Source organism: Arvicola amphibius, chromosome 4 (genome assembly GCF_903992535.2).
Source record: "Arvicola amphibius chromosome 4, mArvAmp1.2, whole genome shotgun sequence".
In the NCBI taxonomy this organism is placed as follows: Eukaryota; Metazoa; Chordata; class Mammalia; order Rodentia; family Cricetidae; genus Arvicola; species Arvicola amphibius.
Genome location: NC_052050.1, coordinates 151646422 through 151668950, shown reverse-complemented (window position 1 = coordinate 151668950; position 22529 = coordinate 151646422). Strand labels below are relative to the sequence as shown.

Here is a 22529-nt window from a genome sequence, read left to right as displayed (position 1 = left end):
TATGGGTATTTTGTCAGTATTTACGTCTATGTAAAATGTGTGTAGCTAATATGCACAGCAGAGGCCAGAGGGTGCTAGACCTTTTGAAGCTGGAGTTGTAGCCACTGTATTGGTGCTCAGAAATGAACCCGGGTCTTCTGGATGACAACCAGTGCTCTTAATCACTGAGCCATCTCTCCAGCTCTAGGCTTGCTATGTTCCATCGTGGCCAGGTAGAAGCTACTTCTTAGCGTTTCTTTGACTCCCTTTGCCTCGATCCTCTCCTGCTCATAACTCGCTCATACAAACTCCTGCTCAGTCAGCAGTCTGACTACCAGCCAATGCTGATTTCAAAAGGGCAGGGGACACTTGCTATGGAATATCAGGGACTTTGCACTTTCCTGGACTTATATATTTTATTTTGTGCAGGTTTTTCATGTTCTGGAACCAACAGATGCATTTTTTTTATTCCACGACACAGGTCACAGACTGTTGAGAACCTTACAGTTCCAGAAATTTCCAGTCCCATCTGCCCCATTATGAACTCTAACTCTGCTGGGGCCCCTGGCAAACTGCCTGGTTTCTTCAGGGCTTGATGAGATATTAAAAACAGCCAGTATTAGTTAAGCTCTGAGAACAGAGCCCGGTCCTCAGTGAGAAAGTGGCTTATGTACCTTGACTCCATTAGTTCTGCGATTATAAGGAATTAGGACATGAGGCTTCTAGGAAGCTGGTGAGCAAAATATGATCTCTCTACAGACTACTCCTGCTCCTAATTCCTTCAGCTCAGATAAACCTGGAGCTGCCAGCTACAAAATGCTTTGATTTCTTATGTCAGTCTTCAAGGCTCATCGCAGTCAGGTGTGAGTTTTGACAACGGGGGAGCCCTCTGTGCGCCTTGTCAAAAATTGTAGAAGTAGATGTAACATCAGTATTTTTTATATTAAAAAAACTCATTAGAGGACATGTAAAAGTCATATGTCTTGCTAATGTAAGTTAGTTATTCAAATTCAGATAAACCCCCCCCTTTTTTTTATAAAGTGCTGAGCAAACACAACGGCCCCCAGCTGAATATGCAGGCCGGGAGTCGATTCCACTCTCGAGTCGGGAGAACTGCAATTGCTACACGTGGGAAATGGGAGTTCACGGAAAGACGGGTGTTCCGTGGGAAGAACCTCCAGCCTCCTTGACATCCTCCAGCCTCTTCCTCCAGATAAGGCTGGGATACAAACCTCTGTTTTAGACAAGGAGTGTTTTGTGTGGAAGGTATGTTAATACAGAAATTTATGTTCGTGTGTCACTACTCTGAGGAAGAATGCTCCCTTGGAAGAGAATCGGATGGCGAATAGAGATGGTAATTGTTTCCTGAGCAAGGCCCCTCTAGTGTGTGGAGTTCTGTTTGCTCACCATGTTTGGGGTCATACCTTATCCTCTGTACACAGTCACATTCAAGCCAGTTAAACTGCGTATTCTTCAAAACCATTACATAGTAAGATTTGTTTGGGAAGCAGGGGAACCCGGATGCCAGTGAAGCACCCGACGGTTATCACCTTGTTGACCTCGTGGACCTCACACTATACAATAGTGGCTAACAGAGTCAATCCTGAAACTGAGGCCAGTCCGGAAGATAATATGTCACAGGTTTGTAAGTTGCTTGACTCGTGGACACAGATGATGCTTTCTCTTAAATCAGTCCCAGACAGGAGGGGCTGCCTGAGAAGGATGTGGACAGCAGAGATCTGAATGTGACAACAGCTGAGCCCAAGGTGGGAGGACCCTACAGACTCAGGAAGTGCCGGAGGGACTCTGCCAAAGGAAGTCTGGTTTTTAGATAGCCACTGATACAGCCACTGGGGTGCCAATCTGATAGCCCAGGGTGGGAGGACCCTACAGACTCAGGAACTGTCGGAGAGACCCTGACACAGCAAGCATGGTTCTAGATAGCCATTGATACAGCCACAGGAATGCAAGTCTGATAAACTGGGTGATGTGCTAGGCCAGGCATGCCTGTTGTCAAAGTCCTCTGAGTTGTGAGAGGATAGCGTAAATGATGATAATGGTGCCCAAATCTCATGAACAGCCAGTTAGCCCAGACACAGGGAGCTAAGACTAAAGGTAGGACCCTGACAGGCAATGTTAAAGGCTGAACCCAAACTCAAGAGCACCCGCTCTCCCTCCATACTATTTGACTGATGGATGGGAAAAAATATCAAAATTCATGTTAAAAATATAAAAACTGCATGATAAACAACTTAAGAACATTTTATACAGTGACCAGCTCAGGGCTGCTGGATTTGCTGCTGACCACAGGCTCTGTCGTGCCAGCTGTCCAGGGAACTAGAGGAGGTAGGGCTCGTTGGAACAGTGAGCACAGTCTCTGGGCTGAGGCCAGGAACAGAAGACAGACACTGGTGGTGTCTGCAGGGTAGTGATGTCACCCCCAAACTCTGGGGAAGCCGATCCTACGGCGCTGGTCAGGGGCTGGATGCTCTGTGACTTGCACTGGGATGCTTTGGGCCTCGGGCATGGGTTCTTCCCACTCAACAGGCAGTAGGTTGTCCAGCGCTGGTAAGGGCATCTCCACATAGCCGTCACTGGGCTTTTCAATGTGGAATACAAGCTCGCTGGTTTCTAGAGATTCATTCAGTGGCTTGCTTATAATTCTGAGCTTTGCTTCCGCAAACATGCTTTTCCGGAGGCTAACAGCATGTTCAGAAAAACCACTCAGCCTGTCAGAGTTGTTACCAACTTCCTTCATAGATTAATAAATGGGGATTTTGGCATGGATTTGAACTGTTTGGTACCTTGAGCTGGGAGACTCAGAGCTTCCCTGTGTAGTCTGATCCAAATTCCCCCGAAAGCTGAACTTCTGAATTCCACAGGAAGGTGCTCACTGCATTCCTGTGACTCTACCCCATGTGACTGTGTTCTCTATAATGTGTGTTTTGAGGGGGACAGTGTGGGCTTTGAGAGGGACATGGAAGGGCGTAGGTGGAAGCAACCTGGCTGAATGAGGGTCACTCAGCAAGGCTGTGCAGGATGTACTTACCAATACACAAGGGGGAGGGATAATTCCAGCGACGTACAGTTCCTGGCATACAGGAAATATGTGAGCGGCCCTGTTGAGAAGAAAACCACAAAACTTGTTTGTTAACTGCAGCACAGTATTTAGGGATGAACCACATGCCAGGCATTTAAAAACCATGAATCTGACCATTGTTCATGAGTCCCCTTTGGAAAGATCAATCAGCCAATTTACACAGACGTGATCCTTTTCACTATCACAATCTTGACTGTCTAAAAAGGTGACATTTCTGTTGACTTTTCATCTTGCCCTAGGAGGACAATCAGAGCTGGGCAAAGGATGCCTTATTTCCCCTGCAAGAGCATCATCACAGCATTTGGCTTGAGGGGTGAGAGGGACTGGTGACAACCAGTATGGGGTGACAGGGTGGTGTGCTAGAATTTGCTGCCTGCCCATTTTGGGGTAACTTTCCTGACTTTGCACAAGTCACACATGTTCGCTGTCTGTCTAGCCCCGCCTGGTCTACCGGGAAGCAGCTCATGGCTGCCACCTCTCTGTAGTGAGATGAATCCTCACCTTCCACTTTCAATTTGAACTTCCTCTCCTAAAGACCAACCAGCAGTGGAGAGATTCGTGAGGACACCTGGGCTGACTCTTTCTAAACGGAAGGCTCTAGAGGGACCCCAACAGAAGGCTCCAGACCAGTGGCTCTCCATCTTGCTAACTCTGAGACCCCTTAATACAGTTCCTCACAGTGTGGTGACTCTGAACCATAAAATTATTTTCGTTGCTACTTCATAACTGCAACTTTCTACTCTTATGAATCAGAATAGCTTTAGGTGACCCCTATGAAAAGATTGTTTGACCCCAAGGGGGTCGAGACCCACAGGTTGAGAACTACTGCCCTAGCTAGCCCCCCAGTGGCTCTGTTTCCACTTTTCTTCCCTGTGGTTTAGTGACCATCTCTGCCATTTCCTCTCATCTCAGACATTTCATCTGCCACCTACAAGCGGCACCAAGGGGATGGTGTACGCACTGTACACACTGGGGACCCAAGAGGCATGCATTCGCATTTAGGGTCAACAAAGATAGGTGGCGAACTCCCAAAGCTAATTATTTTGCTACAAACCTGATTTCAATTTTCCTTCTTTCTGGCATTTTAAAAATAGTTCTAAAGGAAGAATGTGTTTGCTTCTTAGCTTTGTTTGTCAAGTGTGTGCCCAGCCATTGTCTTTACCACAATGTTTGGTTTTGAGTCAAGGTTTTGTTTCATTACCCACTGGCCTCAAATTCACAATTCCTCTGCCTTGGTCCCCCAAAGTGTTAGGACTAAAGGCATGCACCGGCACATCCAGATGAAAGTCCGTGTTTTTCAACGAGACAGTCTGATGCTAAAGTGAACGTGTTTATATATCCAGTGACCCATTAAATTACATTTAATAAATTTCTTCCTGAATTATGGTTAAGCATAAAGTGCAAAAGCCTTTAAAGATATTTATGAAGACTGCCAGTAAAACGGTCATTTATTTCAAATCTAGAGCAGATTCTGCTATGGACAGGACCATAAACATCTTGGATGAGTGATTTCAAACAAAATTTGTGTGATAGATCAAATACAAAATCGGATCCTGGAGATTTTTATCTTCAAGATTTTACCCAAAGAGTAATTTTTGAATTTTTATGCTTTAAGAGGGTATGAAAACACAGCTACGTTGGGTGTGTCTCGGAGGTCACTCGGATGGATATTCGGGATTTATTGGCGGCACCTCTGTGTCTGGTGTAGATGTCTCTGCGAGAACTGGTCTAGGAGAAGCGCTCTGCTGGACAGCGTGTGATTAAGGTGTGCGAAGGAAGTAGTGCGCTAGCTAAGGTGTGTTAGTAATAAACGCAGCTCAGCATTCACTTCTGTTCTTGTGACTATTAATGAATATCTACAAGATGTTAGCAAATATCTCAGTCCCCGAACTCTGGGCTCAGTGCTATTCCCAATAAAGACAATGACTTGGCTTCGATGTGATGAACAAGGCTAAGAAGCAATCTGATGTGTGTTCACAGGCTCGCTTGTCTAGGAAGATTATCAATCATCTGTTACAAAAAAATCCCTGTGTGAAAGAGGATTTGCTCTCCAAGGTCTTAAACTATCACTTTAAAGAGGAAGCTGACAGAGGCTGCAAGATCACATCTTCGACACAAAAGAGCATGGACATCAGAAAAGGACACGGCTCTGAATGCTGATCTCACGGGACAAAAGTAGACTCTAGTCAGTTACAACAAAAGTCAAGGGGAAAAAAGACCACACGAAAAGCATGTGGAAGTAGACCAAGGTGCCTCTGCATGTGGAAATCATGACACAGGACCCAGAATTCTCTCTATTGTAACAAGTTCAAGTACAATGATTGTCTTGAAGAACCATCCTGATTAGTCTCTCCATCCCTGCAGCGTTTACAGTGTGACTCTGACGATGGTGGCTTTATCAGCTGCATTGGTAGCTCAGTCACAGAGCAAGGGGAACACACTGGCTGCACGGACATGACCTGGAGCATGCCTATGGGGTAGAACACCAGAAGTGAGTGTGCTGAGCCTCCCTCACAGCCCCAAGGGTGCCTACCTGCAAGGTGTACCCTGGCTCGCACTGGAAGGAGAGCACATCGTTCACCATGTACCGGTCTCCTATCTTGATGCCATTGCTCGGGAGAACAGGCTCCTGGCACGCAGCCAGACCCACAGCTAGAAGGACACAAAGACAGATGCTGGGGATCAGGGAATGTCAACAACACTTCTAGCATCCCTAGTGGGAGCTTTGCTTCTCATTGCTTCCTGTAGAGACGAGCAAAGGTTTACATGCTCCTAGCTGTTTGATCAAAGGGAATTAAATAGAAGTTGCAAGATAAGCTTTAATAGTACCTTGATTAATTTCCATCATGGAAGAGATTCAGGTTTTTCTTAGATTAAAAAAAATAACAGTTCCACATTTAACATCAAACACCCCAATTTGAATACGAATGCAACCAAGACCGTTTCCTGCTGCAGAAAAAGCCTGGAGTGATGCTCTCTTATCATCTCTCTGGCATTCTGAGGAAACTTTTCAAGTCTGGAAAACCAGGAGTTCCCGCTCTCTAGGAAAAGACATACAAGCACACATTCATTCTCCTCTTCCACTGCTCCTTACCCCCAGAAACAAGAAGCTTGTGGGTAGTCCAATCTTGGATAAATAGGACCAATATTTACAGACATAAAATGTTGTAACCTGGTCCTTCCCTTCATTTAAATTGCTCACAGATTGCAATAGAAATCTATCATATACTATTGGAATACAATCCAAAATATCAGAATAACTAACTAAGTATTACTTAACAGCCATATCATTCTGAAAAGTGAAAACATACAAGAATGGTATTTCAGTGAATAAAATGTGCAATTTTTTTTCACCAAAAAGATTTGAGTTTTATAAAATGGTTGCATTCTGACAGTAGAGCATGAGCAACAGATAATGGTATCTGTGTTAATTTAATTATTTACAGCCCAGAGCTTTTCATGTATAAATTCTGGCCTCCATCCTTCCAGGGCTCCATGAAAGTGGAGAAGGGCTTCTTCGGTGACACTGGTGAGCCTTCTTGTCATCTTGGACTTTTGTTTGTGTTCTGGAACTTGACAGGAACACACCATGTCACACAGGAAAGAAGTGTGGGTGGTGGTGGCACCAGTTAATTCAGAATCACAGTCTTGCATGAAATGGTCCAGTAAAGCCATGCCATCCTTGAGCTCCCCTGCACTATGAGTTTACCTACTGATCTCCCACCTGCAGAACCACCCAGACTGGGCCAGCTGTGCTGCATCATCCCTTAGGACTTCACACACATAAACACACACACAATAACCAGGCAGTGACGGACATGAAGGTCAACAGCAGTGACAACATGGATCTGCCTTCTCCCGGAGTTTGCTCACATGGGCACAAGGGCTGGTTCCCTACTCTAGACACAAAGCTCTTAGAAAGAGCATGCACTACTAAAGGAGGTGCTGTCTGTGCTCAGCATAGCCACCGAGAAAGATGCTCCCCACTCTACTTCCCAGAAGAGCCTTCTAGCTGACACCACTCCAAAACCTTAAAGAAGTCTGTGGTTGATCTAGCTATACCAGTTGATGGTGTAGCCTCTGTCTGTGGCTTCCACAAGATGTCAGAATGCTTTTTCTACTCTGTGAATCTGAATCTGCAAGCCATGCATCTGAGACTATCCAGAGATCAGTGCCCTTCTCCTTATCCCAAGAGGAAGACAGAGTCATTTTCCCCAAGAGGGACTGCTACCTGAGCCCCAGCTATTGAGTCTGGGCTGGGACGTGGACTTGCCAGAATATGCCACACTTCAGCGTGCAGCCATTCCGTATGAGACAGGCAGCAGTCGTGAGCTGTGGCATAAATCTTTCCTGGGCTGAAATAGATTTTTCCTAAGTAGCTCTGTTTAAGCACACACAATTTGCATTAAATTGCAATAGGTTGTATTTCTAACACGGGTTTTAAGCCACTTAAGGTTTGTCATTGAAGACGAAACTGCCAAACATAAAAAGACAATTGCATAGGATATCACAGCTACATTTAAAACTTACACACTAAAGAGTAGCAAGACCATCTCTCTCTCTCCCTCTGTGTGTAGCTTCATTTTTAAAATTTCACCAAAAAGTTAATAAAATATTATAGAAAATATCTAATTAAAGTTGGGAATCCTATGAGGCATAATTTATGCTGATGTGACAACAGCATCATTTTAGAATCATTCAGGTTTTCAAAAGACAGGGCCATGAGCAAAGTTTTCAATAACAAAAAATTTTCAAATTAAAGAAGGAAAATTTGCTGAGATTAAATTGGTAAATATTTATTGAGATTAAAATGTCAAGGAGTCATATCAAACCTCAATAACTGAATCGCTTCTCTTTTTGTGAGCTGTATAATGTGTTATTCCTATTTAATAATATTTTATTATATGCAGATTTATATGCAGTTTTTGCATATCAATTGGGTTTCATTTTCTTATTCTGTAACTTCTATACTGAAATCCAATTCATAGTCTGAAAAAGGTAACATTGATATTTCTCATCATAGGAAATGTAGCGCGTGTCTTCTCATTAATCTTAAAGCACAAAGACATCATTTCAGCCAGGGAACCATACAGGGAGACAGAGAGTGGTCCACAAAGAGACCATGGCATTTGAAATGTGGAAAGATGCACCACTAGGCTTTCCCTCCCTCTCAGCACCTCCATGCAGCTGCCTATGCGAGACCCCAAGAATGCAAACTCTCAGTGTATGTAGGGGTGGTCTTCAGCTCTACCATTTATCTGCTTTTTAAAATATATAATTAATAATCAAAATATAAAGTAAATGTGGTGTGGCAAGCATCAGGCAGGGTGGTGTTCAGTGGTGAGTCCGAGCCCATCGTGAGAGAATATGAGTCTATGTCAGGTGAGGGAGGATACTCTTTACCGAAGCTACCGTGCACAATGAGTTGGGAGAGCGATATTTGCTTGAGATGACTGGAGACTGTATCTCCCATTAAGCTTTGAGTAGATACATCACAGGAGTGATAGAAATCCATACAGCTGTTTGAGTTACTCACTGAGATGTACTTCTGTTTATTTAGGAAGCTCCAAATACACTGAGGGACAACCTAAAGACCGGGTAAATGGGGCATAGTGTTGGAACATGCCTGGAAGGCCAGAACTCAGGGGGATAAGGCAGGGGTATGGAGTGCTTGAGGCCACTAGCTACATAAGTGTGCTTTCTCTCAATAATGGATAAATAAAATATTAATCTTTAAAAAGTTGACAAATTTAAACATAACAGATTGATAGGAGAATTCTCCACTAATGTTCCAGAGGTAGCAAGATCTAGGAGGAGAATGGAAAACTATTTGCACGATTTTTGACAGGATTTCTGTCCCTATCTAATCACGGTGTGCTTAGAACTAACATCATGCGTGGAATACCCAATGAGGGAATTCATTGGAAGGTGGTCCACGAACAGCTAGCTTCCTTGATCTCCTTGAAGACAAGGTGAGGCTTGTCCTCACAAATCTGAACAACTCATGGCCATTTGCGTGTATGGGAGTGGCAAACACATTATGATGTTTTATAATTTGTTAGCCACGAATATATTTTCTGTTCATTCTGATGTTAAAATGTGCTAATACATAAAGTTTCAGTTTGATTTAGAATGTAGGAAGGACGTTTCTTAACTCCCATGAATCTAGCCTGTAGAAGCCAAGACCATGAAACAAAGCCATTAAAAAGATAAGTATCCTAATTTGACCAAAAGTAGAGTTTAATGACTTGACCTACTGCTGCTGATAAAATGTGAATGCTTCGAGCCAGAGGTGAGCAGACCGCCCATCAGGTCTCTGGAATACACACTGTGGCTGCTCTTCAAAACCTACAGAAAAACCCAAAGTGACTTCCCTTGAATCTCAGAAGTGGAGATTTGGACAGCACATGACAGCCGCGTGTTTTTAAATCAAATATTTAGAATAGGATAACCAGAACCTCTGCAGAAGGTGCAAACCCCATGACTTCAAAGGAGTTTTCTCAACTAAGCCTTTGCTCTCGCTGCCACTGGTTTGGCTCTTAGTCTTGGAATTCATGAGTTAACGCAAGCGCACTTTCTCTGACTGACATTGGCACTGATAACAAAAATGGCAGCTCTAAGTGGAGAGCCTCAGAGCTGGAGCGTTTGGCAGAGGGAAGTCAAAGTACAACCTTCTAGTTTTATTCTGTTTCTGTGATTAAAAACCCTCAGACCAAAAGCCACTTAGGAAGAAAGGGAACTATTTGACTTATAATTCAAGGTTAGTTTGACACTGAGGGAAGTCAGGATAGGAACAAAGCAGGAAACTGAAGCAGAAACCATGGAGGAGTGTGGCTTGCAGATTCCCAAAGACTCACGTTAAGCTTGCTCTTTTATAGAGTCCAGGACCACCTGCTTAGGGAATGGTGATGCCCACAGTGGGCTAGGCCATCCAACACCAATGAACAACTATGACAATTCCCATGGACATGCCCACAGGACAATCTGCTCTAGGTAATACCTCAACAGACAGTTTCCTCTCAGATGACCCTAGGCTATGTCAATTTGAGAATTAAAGGTAACTAGGACATAAACACTTATGCTACACATGCACGCACCATTTCAATATGTGGATAGATCATCATTACACTATGCGGATACAAAAGGCTATCCTTCAATTTTGAAAAGAAAAAGAAAGAGACAGTGTCAATTTGCTCTATGATAAATGTGGATGGTCCCTGTTGACAGTGTTTCAACACAAGGGCTTTTAACTTCTTGAGGGGGTAACCAATGTGCATGGAGTAGAAACCACACTGTGAACTTTAAATTTGACCTTTTCCCAGGGCTGGTGATACAGGGTAAGACAATTTTTGTGAAGCTGCACAGTTCCTAGTTCCCAGCAGATCAGAAGGATGGGCAACTGGTACACAGTCAGGGGGAATCACATGCATTTTAGATTGACGATACTGTAGCTGACATATACTTGTGCGGTCTAACACTCTTGGAAAGGGCAGAGCGTCTATAATTAAAGAGCATCTGTAATCTACTTGTACAATACAAGTAGATGTGAACACTATTTTATTTATTAGTTGATTATACTTTTTCTTTTGAGGCAGGTTCAATCACTGTAGATGAGTCCGGCCTGGACTCTCAATCCTCATGTTTCAGCCTCCCAAATGCTGGGATGTCAAGTACACATTACCACACCTGTAGAAAATTCTTTTCATTGAATCTATGTCAGCCTTTTTGATCATAAAATAGACGTTTTATTGATAATTAATGATAGCTCCATCTTAACTAGGGTTTCTATTGCTGTGAAGAGACACCATGACCATGGCAACTTTTATAAAGAAAACATTTAATTGAGGCTGACTTATGGGTTTAGAGGTTTAGTCACAGAGTACAGTAGCATTTTAATGACACAGAGTAATCCTGCACAAAGAGAACATTTCCCAACGCATTCAGTTCCACGTTTCCAAGGTTTGCTTGTTCTCAGGACACACATGCTTTGTGCAACACCATTAGCAGCACAGGAGGGCGGCTTCTGTACAGCACTTGGGAAGCCCTCATTGGCCCGACAGCCTCATCTGTGGAACCTTGGTTAGTGATTTATCCAGGTGAAAACTGTCCACACCCAAAGTCAAGTTGCAGTAAGTAAAGCGTCACCACACCCTACTTTCAGGTTGAATTTACAGTTGACGTTATATCAACTTCCTCAGTTTGAGATCAAGAACCCATGGAAACAAATAGGTTCTCCTCTTCCCTTTGTTTCTGTTCTCCCTCTTTCATCTCTTCCTTCTCTTCCTCTTCCTCTCTTGCTCCCTGTTGTTAGGAGATGAATGTTTGTCCTTCTAACGTTCACATGCCGACATTTTAACATCCGTTGAGACTTAAAATTGGGCCCTGTAGAAAGGGACCAGGGTTGGGTCAGATTCACACTGATTCTCACAATGGAGCCAGTGCTATTAGAGGAAGGAAATGCAGACTAAGAGCCCTGCACAGAACCTGCAAACCCAACACGTAGGTCTTCAGCGGGAGAAGACTCCACCAATGCCTTGACTTTGGATTTCCAGGTCCAGGATCGTGAGAAATAAACTTCTGTTGTCTAAACTCCAGCCTGTGTTGCTGTGTCACAGTGACCAACACAGCGCAAACAATTAGCACATGGCTGTGATGAAGGGACATGGGATAGGGCAGTCTACATCTGTCCCTTAACAGAGGATACAGGGGTGATAAATTTGGCTTGAAGAATCTCAGTCACTAGCTAAAAATTACTTTCCCTGCCACTCCTGTGTTTTATGATTGAAGGGTTAATGTTAGAAAACCAGGTGTTCTTTAGTGACAAACAACACTTTAACAACTGGACCAAAATGTACAACTTTGCAGTCGCCGAAGACAGACATCGGGACACGTCCCCACTGTGCAGCAGAAAGTAAAGCACCCTACTTTCCTACTTTCCACGGGGCCACTAGGTGGGCGTGCTGGTTAAATTTGTCACACTTCTGCATGAAAGGGGAAGACTGCTAAAAATACAGCCTTGCCAGCTGTCTTTACCATGAAGCTATAGCCATCAGCAGTTCCCGAATCGCTCCACTTAAGCTTACTAGAGCGACAGCTGGTTCAGAACAGCCAGTCCATTAGACTCAGATCGGGTTGTTAAATGTCAGACACTACACTTGAACTTTTCCTCAATTACACAAAAATAAATCTACCCACGTGTGCACTTACTGCAGCGTCAGGGATTCTGAACAAGAGGCCCAGGCTTTGTCTGAAACCACAGTCATAATAAGCTTTTGTTGAACGTTCTAGAGTGTGTTATATTAATAGGGAAAAAATCAAATAAAATGTAGATATTTGATAAGTGGGCTTAATGTAAACTGAATAAAATTCTGTATTCATGAATTTTCTCCATCTATCTAAATAAAAGTAAGCAACTATAAGATATTTAGATTTGACTGAAATTCCTATTACTCAGTAGACCAATTGGTCAGGCAGGTGCATTGAGCAAAACACTTTAAAACAATATCTTCTTAGCTGAATTTATACAGACTTCTAATACATTTATTTTGTTTTAGTGTCTTACAACATCTGAAATGCCCATTGTTTTTATTTATTAGCTCTCTGTTGAGTAGACTGCATCAGTCAGTTTTCTATTGCTGTGATAAAACACTATGACCAAAGGCACTAAGAGAAGGAAGGCTTTATTTGGATTTATGGTTTCAGAGGGATAAGAGTCCATCAAAATCACATTGGGAAGTCAAGCATGGCAACAGGCAGACATGGCAGCTGCAACAGCAGCAGCAGCAGCAGCAGCAGCAACTGAGAGTTCAAATTTCCAAAGGCATACAGGAAAAGGACCAAGCAGAGACAAAAAAGCTGAAATGGCAGAGTCTTTTGAAACTTCAAAGTGCTCCCCCAGTGACAGACCTCCTTTAGCAAGGACTTCCCCCAAAGGCACCAAGGTGAGACAAGTATTCGAATGCTCAGACTATGGGGACAGCCTATTCAAGCCACCACAGGGAGTAATTAGCATCTTGATGGACTTCTTCAGTGTGCCTGCTTATCTCCAGCTTTCTATGAAAGCATCCCTGAGGCCAACACAGCTGACTGCACTTGACTTAAAGATAAGTTCCTGACCCATGATATATGTGAGGTATTGTACCCTCAGATTATGGTACCATGTACTTAAAATACACATTTGACTGTTGATTATACATATGTATAATATTTATTATTCTAGAGATTTGAGGAAACCTGATGCTACCTTGTGCCTTCTTAGGATGTAAGCATCTATATTTTTAAGAATATGGTGACGAATGACATTTTATAAGACCAATATGTATAATAATATAGCATATTGGATTCTGATATTACTTAAAATTTTATGAGCACATTTAAGAACTTTCAATTCTTAACATAACTTCAAAACAAATAATTAGACCATGCACACTGAAGACAAGTTTGCTCATTATTTGAGCAACTAAGGACTTGGTCGAAGATTAGTGAAATAGAACTATTGGGTTTTCAAGATACTTTGCCCTTTTAATGATGTTTATAAATGAACCTAACTTTTCAGGTAATTAATTTATTCACTATTGCTTTTGAGACAGGGTCTTATGCATCCCTGGTTGGCCTCAGGTTTACTATGTAGAAAAAGAAGATCGATCCTGTCCCTGCTCTTTTCAAATCTTCTGAGATCTGAGAGTCCAAAAGACTAGGGCAGAACAGTGTGGAAAATCCCAGTCCCTTTGCCCAGAAGGGCAACTGTGGAACTGACTTAGATGGTACTTCTGCAGTGAACTACGTGGTGTTTTAGAACCCAAGGGTCACGGGTAGAAACAAACTTTTAACTTGTCCGCAGTCCTTTGGGCTGCATGTAACATGTACACAAGGTACCAGGCCCCTGTGATTATCTGGTAGCCCTCACTTTCTCAGAAGCTTCTCTGAAATTCTCTGGGATGGGAGACAGAAGGCAGAATTTACATTACCTAAAAGCTGCCAAGTTCCTCAATGCAAGCTAAGATCCAATGGGGGCCGGGGAGGGAGGGCGTAATGATTGACTGAGATCCAGGAAAGCATTTCTGGTAGGGAGAAGGGAAGCCTAAAAGAAAGCTGTTGGGAAATTTTTGGTAGTGAAAGTTCTTACAGAAAACCTTAGAAATCGATGGCTGAGTAAATAGAGATAAATCTCAGAGACCTGAGATGCGCAGGTGTAAGGTCACTTTACCGCACTGGTGTGCAGATGCTTGCTGCCAGCCTCTGTTGAGGGGATGCCACTCTTATCACAGGGGACACAGAGAATGTTCTAATGTGCTGGCACACAGCAAGGTTCTTGCCCAAGCTCCATTTCATGGGTACCTATTTAGGCCCACCAATGACATCAGGGTGCTTATGAGTATTATTGATGCGAGACTGTCATTTAACGTACACTTAAATTCCACATATGCTTATAAGGATTATTATACTCAGGGCATTAACCCAGGTTGTCAGTTCATCAATACTCAATTATGATACCACCCTGCTAAAAGGTTTATTACTTTACTTGAAAAGACGTAAGGTCTTTTGCAGAATTTTAAGGCTTCCCTGGGAACAGTCACTTAACTTTTTTGGCCTAGAGCAATTTAAACCCTTAAAATTCTCAAGCATAGTTAAAAACACAAAAACAAAAAACAACCCCCACAAACCCCAGCAATTTAAAAATACCTAAATTACTAATACCCCTTGACAGAGAGCAATTTAGAAATCCCATCCATTTCAGCTGTAGGATCTGAAAAAGAAAGCATCCCTTGTGTTTTAACAAGCAAAGCCTGAAGTATAAAATAAGAAACTTTCTGAATCCATCACAACACTGAGGTACCTGCGTGAGCTGAATTCTGATGGAATTCTCACTCCCAGGAGGCACAGACACTGTCTGCTACCGAGAGCAGGAGAGGTAGAGCCTGGGGAAACATGCTGGTTTCACCCAAGCAAACCCCCCAAAGATGGGCCCAAGTCTTCCTTGGCTCAGAGACCAAGATAGGATGCCTGACCTTCCCACCACAGGCTCTCTGTAGTGGATGGCACCAAAGACCCTAGTGCACCAATTTGGAGAAAAACAGGGCTAAGTGCCTCGAGGTTCCCAGAATCTTCACTCTTAGACACTCAAGTGCTCAGGGATGCTGTATGTCCATGTGATAGGCTTGCTAGGTTACATACATACACACAGATGCTCTGGATCATGCATGTTAAACCATGCACTCTTGAGCTACACGCACCACCCTGTCAGATGCAAGTGGTTTGGGTTTGAGAATTCCACAGTGTCCCTTTGGATTAAGAAGGCCTGGCCTTTTCATTCACACCAGAACTGGGGAGTTCTCTCGGGATGCAGACACCGAGCAGGCACTGTGCTTAGGGTTTCTGTCTCAACAGGCTTCTTGTTCCTCCTCCTTTTAGGCTTGGGCTTGTGTGCAGTGTAAGCATTGCTAACATAGGGACATCTGCAACATCCCTTCCCAGTGGCAGTGGGGGCTCCTGCCCCCAGGAGCTTGGTAAACAGTATTCCTGGCAAAATGCTCGCTGTGTCTCTGCACACATAGTCATCATGGTGGTGATGGTTTTTTTTTTTTTTGCCTTATTTTTTCACCCCAGAAACACAGAAGACACACAGCAGCTCAAGTAGACTGCATGGTGTGCGTTCCAGGAGTCGCTTTTTTCTTACACAGAAGACACACAGCAGCTCAAGTAGACTGCGTGGTGTGCGTTCCAGGAGTCGCTTTTTTCTTACACAGAAGACACACAGCAGCTCAAGTAGAATGCGTGGTGTGCGTTCCAGGAGTCGCTTTTTTCCTCTCATTTTACGGATACACATTTTACTAAAAACATGAACTTAGAGGTTTTTGCAGAGGTTTGTAAATATACATTTTATAGTGTTTGTCTAAATATATATCAATGTATTAAAATATGAGAGACTGTTGGCAACTTATGTCAATAGTCTTTAGAGCGGCAAGGCTAATTCTATAAATACTTTATAATACCCATTTAAAACAGGTTATGAAAAATTAGAGCCACGAGCTGAGTTCCCTCTAATGCACAGACGATATGTGTTTTCAAAATAGCACCAGCCACAAAGACAACCACCTGGAACAGTCCATATCATATCATACTCGGTCAAATGAAAAGCAAACACATTATTTAATTATGGTCTTGGATTCTCACACAAGGCCTTGGGTTCCCGAAGAGGCTTCATTTCAACGAGCAATTGGAGGAAATTAGTCTCTCTGCTAGAGACTCATACTGACTAAGAATATCGTGGGATGGAGACAATTATGCTAATAGGGCTACAGTCCATGTGCAAAGTAGATAATTATCCCCAATAATCACAGGCTAATTACGTTACCAACATCTTCCCCAGAAAAAGAGGGAAAAGCCAGAGACTGTAAGATAACTTCTCAAGAGCTCAGAACAACGATCAGTTCCAACGGAGAAAATTTTAATGGCTTGGTTAACACCATAGTCGCCAATAAGGGTTTCATCCGCTATTTGTGGAACCTTTGCAAAATGTATCAGCGTAGCAGAATTTTCCAGAAGTATTCGGCATAAATAGCATTTGCAGGGTCATTTTACACTGTCACTAGAGGAGCCCTGTTCTCATAAATTAGAACGTGTTTGCATGCAAATGCCTATAATAAGTGGGGAAACTCAGGCAGATGATGCACGGGGCCTGCGGATGGTGGCTGGAGATGAATATTTATCGTCAGCTGGAATGTGGCCTTTTGAAAACACACGCATTACACTCCGGCAAACTGTTTATCTCAATTTTAAAAATCACTTATTGACGCTAACCCATGGATTTGCTCACTTGCAACTGCTTATTAGAGGAGATAATGCCAACATTGAGCCGTTTCGAAGTCTGAAAACACGTCCCAAATAAACCTCGCTTTTGCGGGAAACTCACACTTCACGTTTACAAGGTTAGCCCCAAGCATCTTCCACTGCAGTGGGTTTGTGCATTTGACCTTGGTTGTCCCACTTACCGGACCATTAATGCAGCCTCACATCCACTTTTACAGTGATTTACCTCTCTCCAGTTAAAATGAATAACACATAAACACGGGCTCTGAAATGCCTGCTTTCACTAGTGCTAACTAGTCTCGCTTGTTTTAGCATCTCGGAGAGTCCACAGGGAAAGCTCCATGACATAGCTGGTGAGAGGACCACAGTCTCTGTTTTGGAAGGTGACTATATATCTGTTGTCACACATCAAGTCATGGTTAGCTGTGTGTCCTAACATAAACAGCCTGAAAAGACTCCGTTCCGCTAATTATTCCAGATGCTAACATCTGCCTTCGCTCTCCCAGGCTGTAGTTTGTACAGAGTGCCCTTCCTGTAGCCTATGTTTCATGAAACTCAGTTTCGCCCAAGCATTAGACACGCCTCACGACAGTAACATTTCGTCGTTTAAGACGCGCAGGGTGTGTTCCTCTAGGAACGCTGCTCCCAGAGCCAGGCACAAGCAGCGGTTGAGGTTGACCTTACTTTTGTATTCCAGGTGAAAGCCGGCAGCGGCAACGCTGATGTCTGACTGGAAGTGCAGGCAGAGCTGGTTGGAAGTGCTGTTGAGCAGCGCGGGCACTGTGGTACCTGCATGGGGAAGAGGGACAGCTTTAACATGAAACAGGCAGGCATTTTACACGCCAAACACGGAAGACCATATCCTGGGGCTTCCTCTGTTTAATCTGACTGCTGGAGCCGACCATTGCTTGCCAGTCGCTCCACTTCGCAAGACACCTTCAAGCAGTGGTTGCAGCCATTGGAAAACAGACGGGAACCGAGACAGTTCTCAGTAGCTAAATTACTGTTATGAAGTAGCAACTAAAATAAATTTATGTCTGGGGGTTCCTAAGATCATCAGAAATATGTGGTTTCTGATGGCGCCACCCATGGGTTAGGAACTGCTGTCTCAGAGGGTTCTTGGCCTGTTACCACTTCCTCCAGTTCGTACCCAGTCCCCTTACTTTTGGTCTGACCTAGATTGCAGAGAGCCATCACTCTCTCCAGACACTTGCCTCTCTCAATGCATTTATTTTGCATACCCTCAGGCTAGACAAATCCAGGCTGTTACATTATTTAGTAAAATCGAAATCAACTTTTGAGAACGTGAGTACTTTAAATTCTGTAGCCCTGGGACAGATTCTAGTTAGTGCTGGGTTTACTTCAGGATAGGAGAGAGTCTTACACTGTGGGGCCCTTGCCTCTCAGCCCCCCTCCACTTCTCCCCACCCTCCTTAGTACTGTGAAGTCCAGTTATTCTAAACCGCTAATATACCCCTTATCGGTACCACCCTCGACTCCTCGGCCCTGAATTTAGCCTTTGTTGGTGCACTAAGCCACCATTATTGTTTTGAGATCTTCTGCTAGTTTTAATTTTCTGTAAAAGCTATGTCAGGAAGCTCCCTAGGCTTTCCTACTAATCCGCCCTCATCCCTTTGACATGAGACATCCCCCTCCTCCAGTATCTCTGGTTTTAGAAGCTGAGGTTTTTGAAAGGCGGAGGCTAAGAGGAGATTTACATGACATAGGGACACCTGCTGGTCAGAGACCTGACTTTCGCCTGTGGTAAGGCTGGAATGAATGAGAGAGTTGGTATCTGGGAAATATCCTTGGACAAGCACACGTGAGCCTCTGATGATGCTAGTCTGAGGGTAGGGTAAAACCTTCTTGCTAATCTTGGGCTGCCATTTGGAATCTTTCTTTAGGTTTCCAGAAATTCGCCAATACTTTGAATGTATGTTTGTATCTAATAATGTTGGCTCATTGGCTAACTGGGAGCAAAATTATTTAAAATGTTCTAGGAGGTCAATAACAAGAAAAAGAGGCAAGAAAAGAGAAATCCCTATCTATTCGTCTTTGTGTGTGTGTGTGTGTGTGTGTGTGTGTTAGACTTTAGGAAGTTAGGTTGCCCCTTTGAGATCTGGGGTCTGTACCTCAGTCATTTTTCCCTTGATGCCAAAAGCAATTGAATTCAGGAAGTGGGAGTTCTTTTGAAAAATCAATAGTACAAAACCCACAACAAGACCACTAAATATGAGGTGGAAAAGTCTCTTCCAGAATGCTTCCTTGCAGAGTCAGCCCTTTGCTGTTTGGGTCTGAGTTTATAGATTACAGAAAAAAAAAAAAAAGAAAGATGAATAGACAGACAGATGAGAAATCTAAACAGATGGATAGCTGTCTAACGCTGAATAGCTGTGGGGGAATTGTCTGTAGGTATGTCCTCTTTAGGTAACACATTTTCCTTGCCCAGCCTCAGCAAAGTGTTGGTCACAAGGCCACTAGCAGGGTACCCTGAGGCCTCAGAGAGGGACTAGGCTCGCAGAGAATCATGGAGGTGGAGAATGTTAACTGCTTTGCTTATTGCTCAATCTCAGACTGTTTCTAAAACTCACATTAAAAACACCTTTGGCTAAGGGCATGCACAGCGACTGACTTTGTGGGATTCCCATGACACTTGTCATCTTTCATCTTGCATACTGGTCATCTAGCCAGTACACAGAGAGGAAGAAGGATGTTTTCTGTGGACCTAATCGCTTCATTTTCCAAGGTTTTATTCCATGGTCTGATTTTTATCTGACATTTGGGGGAACCTAATAGTGTCTGTTTATAGTTCATTGCTCTGTTTAAATAACTACTGGTCCTACAATGAAACACTCTTTTTTGCTTTCTTCCTGTTCTTGTTGCACTTCTGATACTGTAATAAAATACCCTGAAAAGAGGCAGTTCAGGCCAGGAAGGGCTTATTGGGCTTAGATTTCCAGGTTACAGCCCATCATTTTGAGGAAATTAACATAGGGATTCAATGTATCATGTCCAGAGTTAAGAAAGGAAAGAAAACCAAAACAAACAACAGGAACAACAACAGAATGGATCCTTGCTTGCTTCTGCTTTCCCTACTCTTAAATAGGCCAGGGACCGGCCTGTGAAAAGGTGCTGCCCGCCTCAATTACCAAGTCAAGACACTGTCCAATGGTCATGCTTATAGGCCAACCTGATCTAGACAGTTCATGAAGGCCTGTCTAGGTGATTCTAGGCTGTGTTAAACTGGCAGTTAAAACTAATGAGCACAGCACCACAGGTCTCCTAAAACAATGGAGGATCCACAGTTTCTCATTTGCTACTGGAATCACACCAGGCTGCTGGTGTGAAGAGTGACCCATCTTTACTCCCCCAGATACAAACCCAGGAATTCACTTTGCACAGCCTGGGTGTCCTTCATCTGTCCTACCAAAGTTATCTGAGCGTTCTTCGCTCCCAGCTTAGTATCTTGCACCTAAGCATTGCTTTCTCGCTGTACAGTAGACCCAGAAACCCACTTCTAGTTCAGGCTCTGGGGCTACTTAACTCCATCACTCCGTGCCACTTACAGAAACTTGAATGCATTCTGATTTTACAACCTGAAGATCTTGGTGAGTCGTGTACTCAGATGAGCTAATGACTTGTGGATCTGACATTAAGTTGTGAACGCACATGTCTTTTTTTCAGATGAAAAATTATGTCTCTTTAATCAGCCATGGAATCTAACAACTGCCTGCCCGATGCTTCAGGAGTGCTACATACGATGGGCCCCTTGGAGCCCGGCTTCCTCTGGACAGAGGGCCTGCCCTGCACCTGTCGTTCTCTGGAGTTGACTTCTGGTAGTCTACTATCTGGGGCTCATTCTCTCTATGCAAAACGCAAAGGAGAGATTTTTTTTAAAAAAAAAAAAAACGTTGCTATCGGCAGAATATTTCTGATCACATTGTTTTACTGTGACCCAGATAGAATGACACATAACAAAGGAAGCTGCAAAATTTTATTATTGTCCCTGCAGAGTCTACTCTCAGTTTACTGATATTTGCTTTCCTTTAATACCAACTGGCAGATACAAGTCTGCATAAATTCTGCTCTATTTTACTCATTTATAATTTATAACCTGCCTGCTTCCAAAGTGATTTTTCAACGGCTTGCTAAAAAAGATCTACGTACACATTCCTACCCAAGCAGAAATGAGGAACCAAAGCCCTGAATTTATTAAAGATGTCAATCATTTTGTTTTGAAATCTGTACTTCTTATGACATCTCATTCTTATTTATTTTTATTCAACAATTAAAATACTTTTGAAGGGGCTTTATAAATACTTTAAAGTATCACAGGAACAAAATCCTTAAATATTGATTATACTTTAAAAAAAATCCAAACCGTTGGTCTTGTATAGCATTTTCTCTATGTAACTTTCATTTTTGTTGAGAACTTTATACATTGTCTACAATGACATAGGATCATATCCAATTTAAAAACTATTATCCTAGGAGAACTGAAGTGATTTCTAGCTGAACAGAAATTTTCTGTTTAAGTAGAAAAAAAGCCACAATGTATTAATTGTTCTTCTAGACATATGGCAGTTATCTCTGTGTTCATAGTGCATATACATGTGGATGTCATAGCAGTCTCAAGCTGTATGGTCCCTGAACACACTGCATGTCTAGTGATTAAAACCACAGAGCTTCTCAAAATCAAGCAAACGTGGATTCCACAGCACAACCCGAGCTCCAGACTTCACACGAGTACCAGCGCTCTTTCAGAAAGGGCTCTGACAGCCAAGCTCTGAAGCTGTTGTCACTGACAGAAGTGTGCCCGCACCCCGAGTCCTCGGCCCTTGGTTTTCATCTTTGAAATTTTAAGAAAAAAATTAAAAACAAGCCAGGTTTTGTGGAATATCTTTGGACTTTCATTCATCTCAGTATTTAGGCTAAGAATTGGGGGTAAGCATATAGTGCAACACTGTGCTTCTCCTCGTACAGCTTGGCTGCTGACTGTTTGGTGTGGCAGGTGGGCACTGGTGGCACAGGCTTGTGAGAGCCAATAGCAGTGCCTTGGCCATGTGTGATGGTCAGCGTGGGGAGAACATGGACAGGATAGCACTGGCCAGGCAACAGTTAGCCAAGCTTTGATTTGCTTTTCTGAGAGCAGGCTCTGAGGTTGCCAGTGCACACGCCCCTCCCAGTTCAGGCTCTAGCACTGTGCACGGAGGTCTGCCAGGAGCTCCACTCTGCTGCTTTGCTACTTTGAAGTGAGTATGTATTGGTGGGGGGCCATGGAGACATGAGCACCCCAGTCTCCTCGTGCACACTCTGTCTCTCAGCTCAGCATAAAGACTCCAGTTTCAATCTGTTGTTGTTATTATTATTATTATTATTATTTATTATGATGATGATGATGATGATGATGAGGACGATGATGCCAAGAATGCCCTTTGTGTTTAGCACCCCTTTCCATGTATCAGTCAGGGTCTACGTTGTGGGTGAGCTATTCATTCACCTAAGTAGGATGGTGCATTTCACAGACATCAATTTCATTCATTATATACAAAATGCCTAATTACATGTTGTATATGCATGTACATTATATGTAATACACACTTTGTATTATCTACAGATTGCATACATTGTTACATATGCG

At 43.2% G+C, this 22529-nt stretch overlaps 1 protein-coding gene across 1 annotated transcript in view; it reads right to left on the bottom strand.

The window, feature by feature from the left end:
- Positions 1-22529, bottom strand: part of Csmd1 (CUB and Sushi multiple domains 1) — a 1175551-nt gene that overhangs the window by 129683 nt on the left and 1023339 nt on the right. The window contains exons 37-39 of the mRNA XM_042054928.1: positions 17573-17677; positions 5613-5731; positions 3029-3098 (exon numbers count right to left, since the gene is read on the bottom strand). Coding sequence (XP_041910862.1) covers positions 3029-3098; positions 5613-5731; positions 17573-17677 — 294 coding nt within the window. The remainder of the gene's footprint in view (positions 1-3028; positions 3099-5612; positions 5732-17572; positions 17678-22529) is intronic.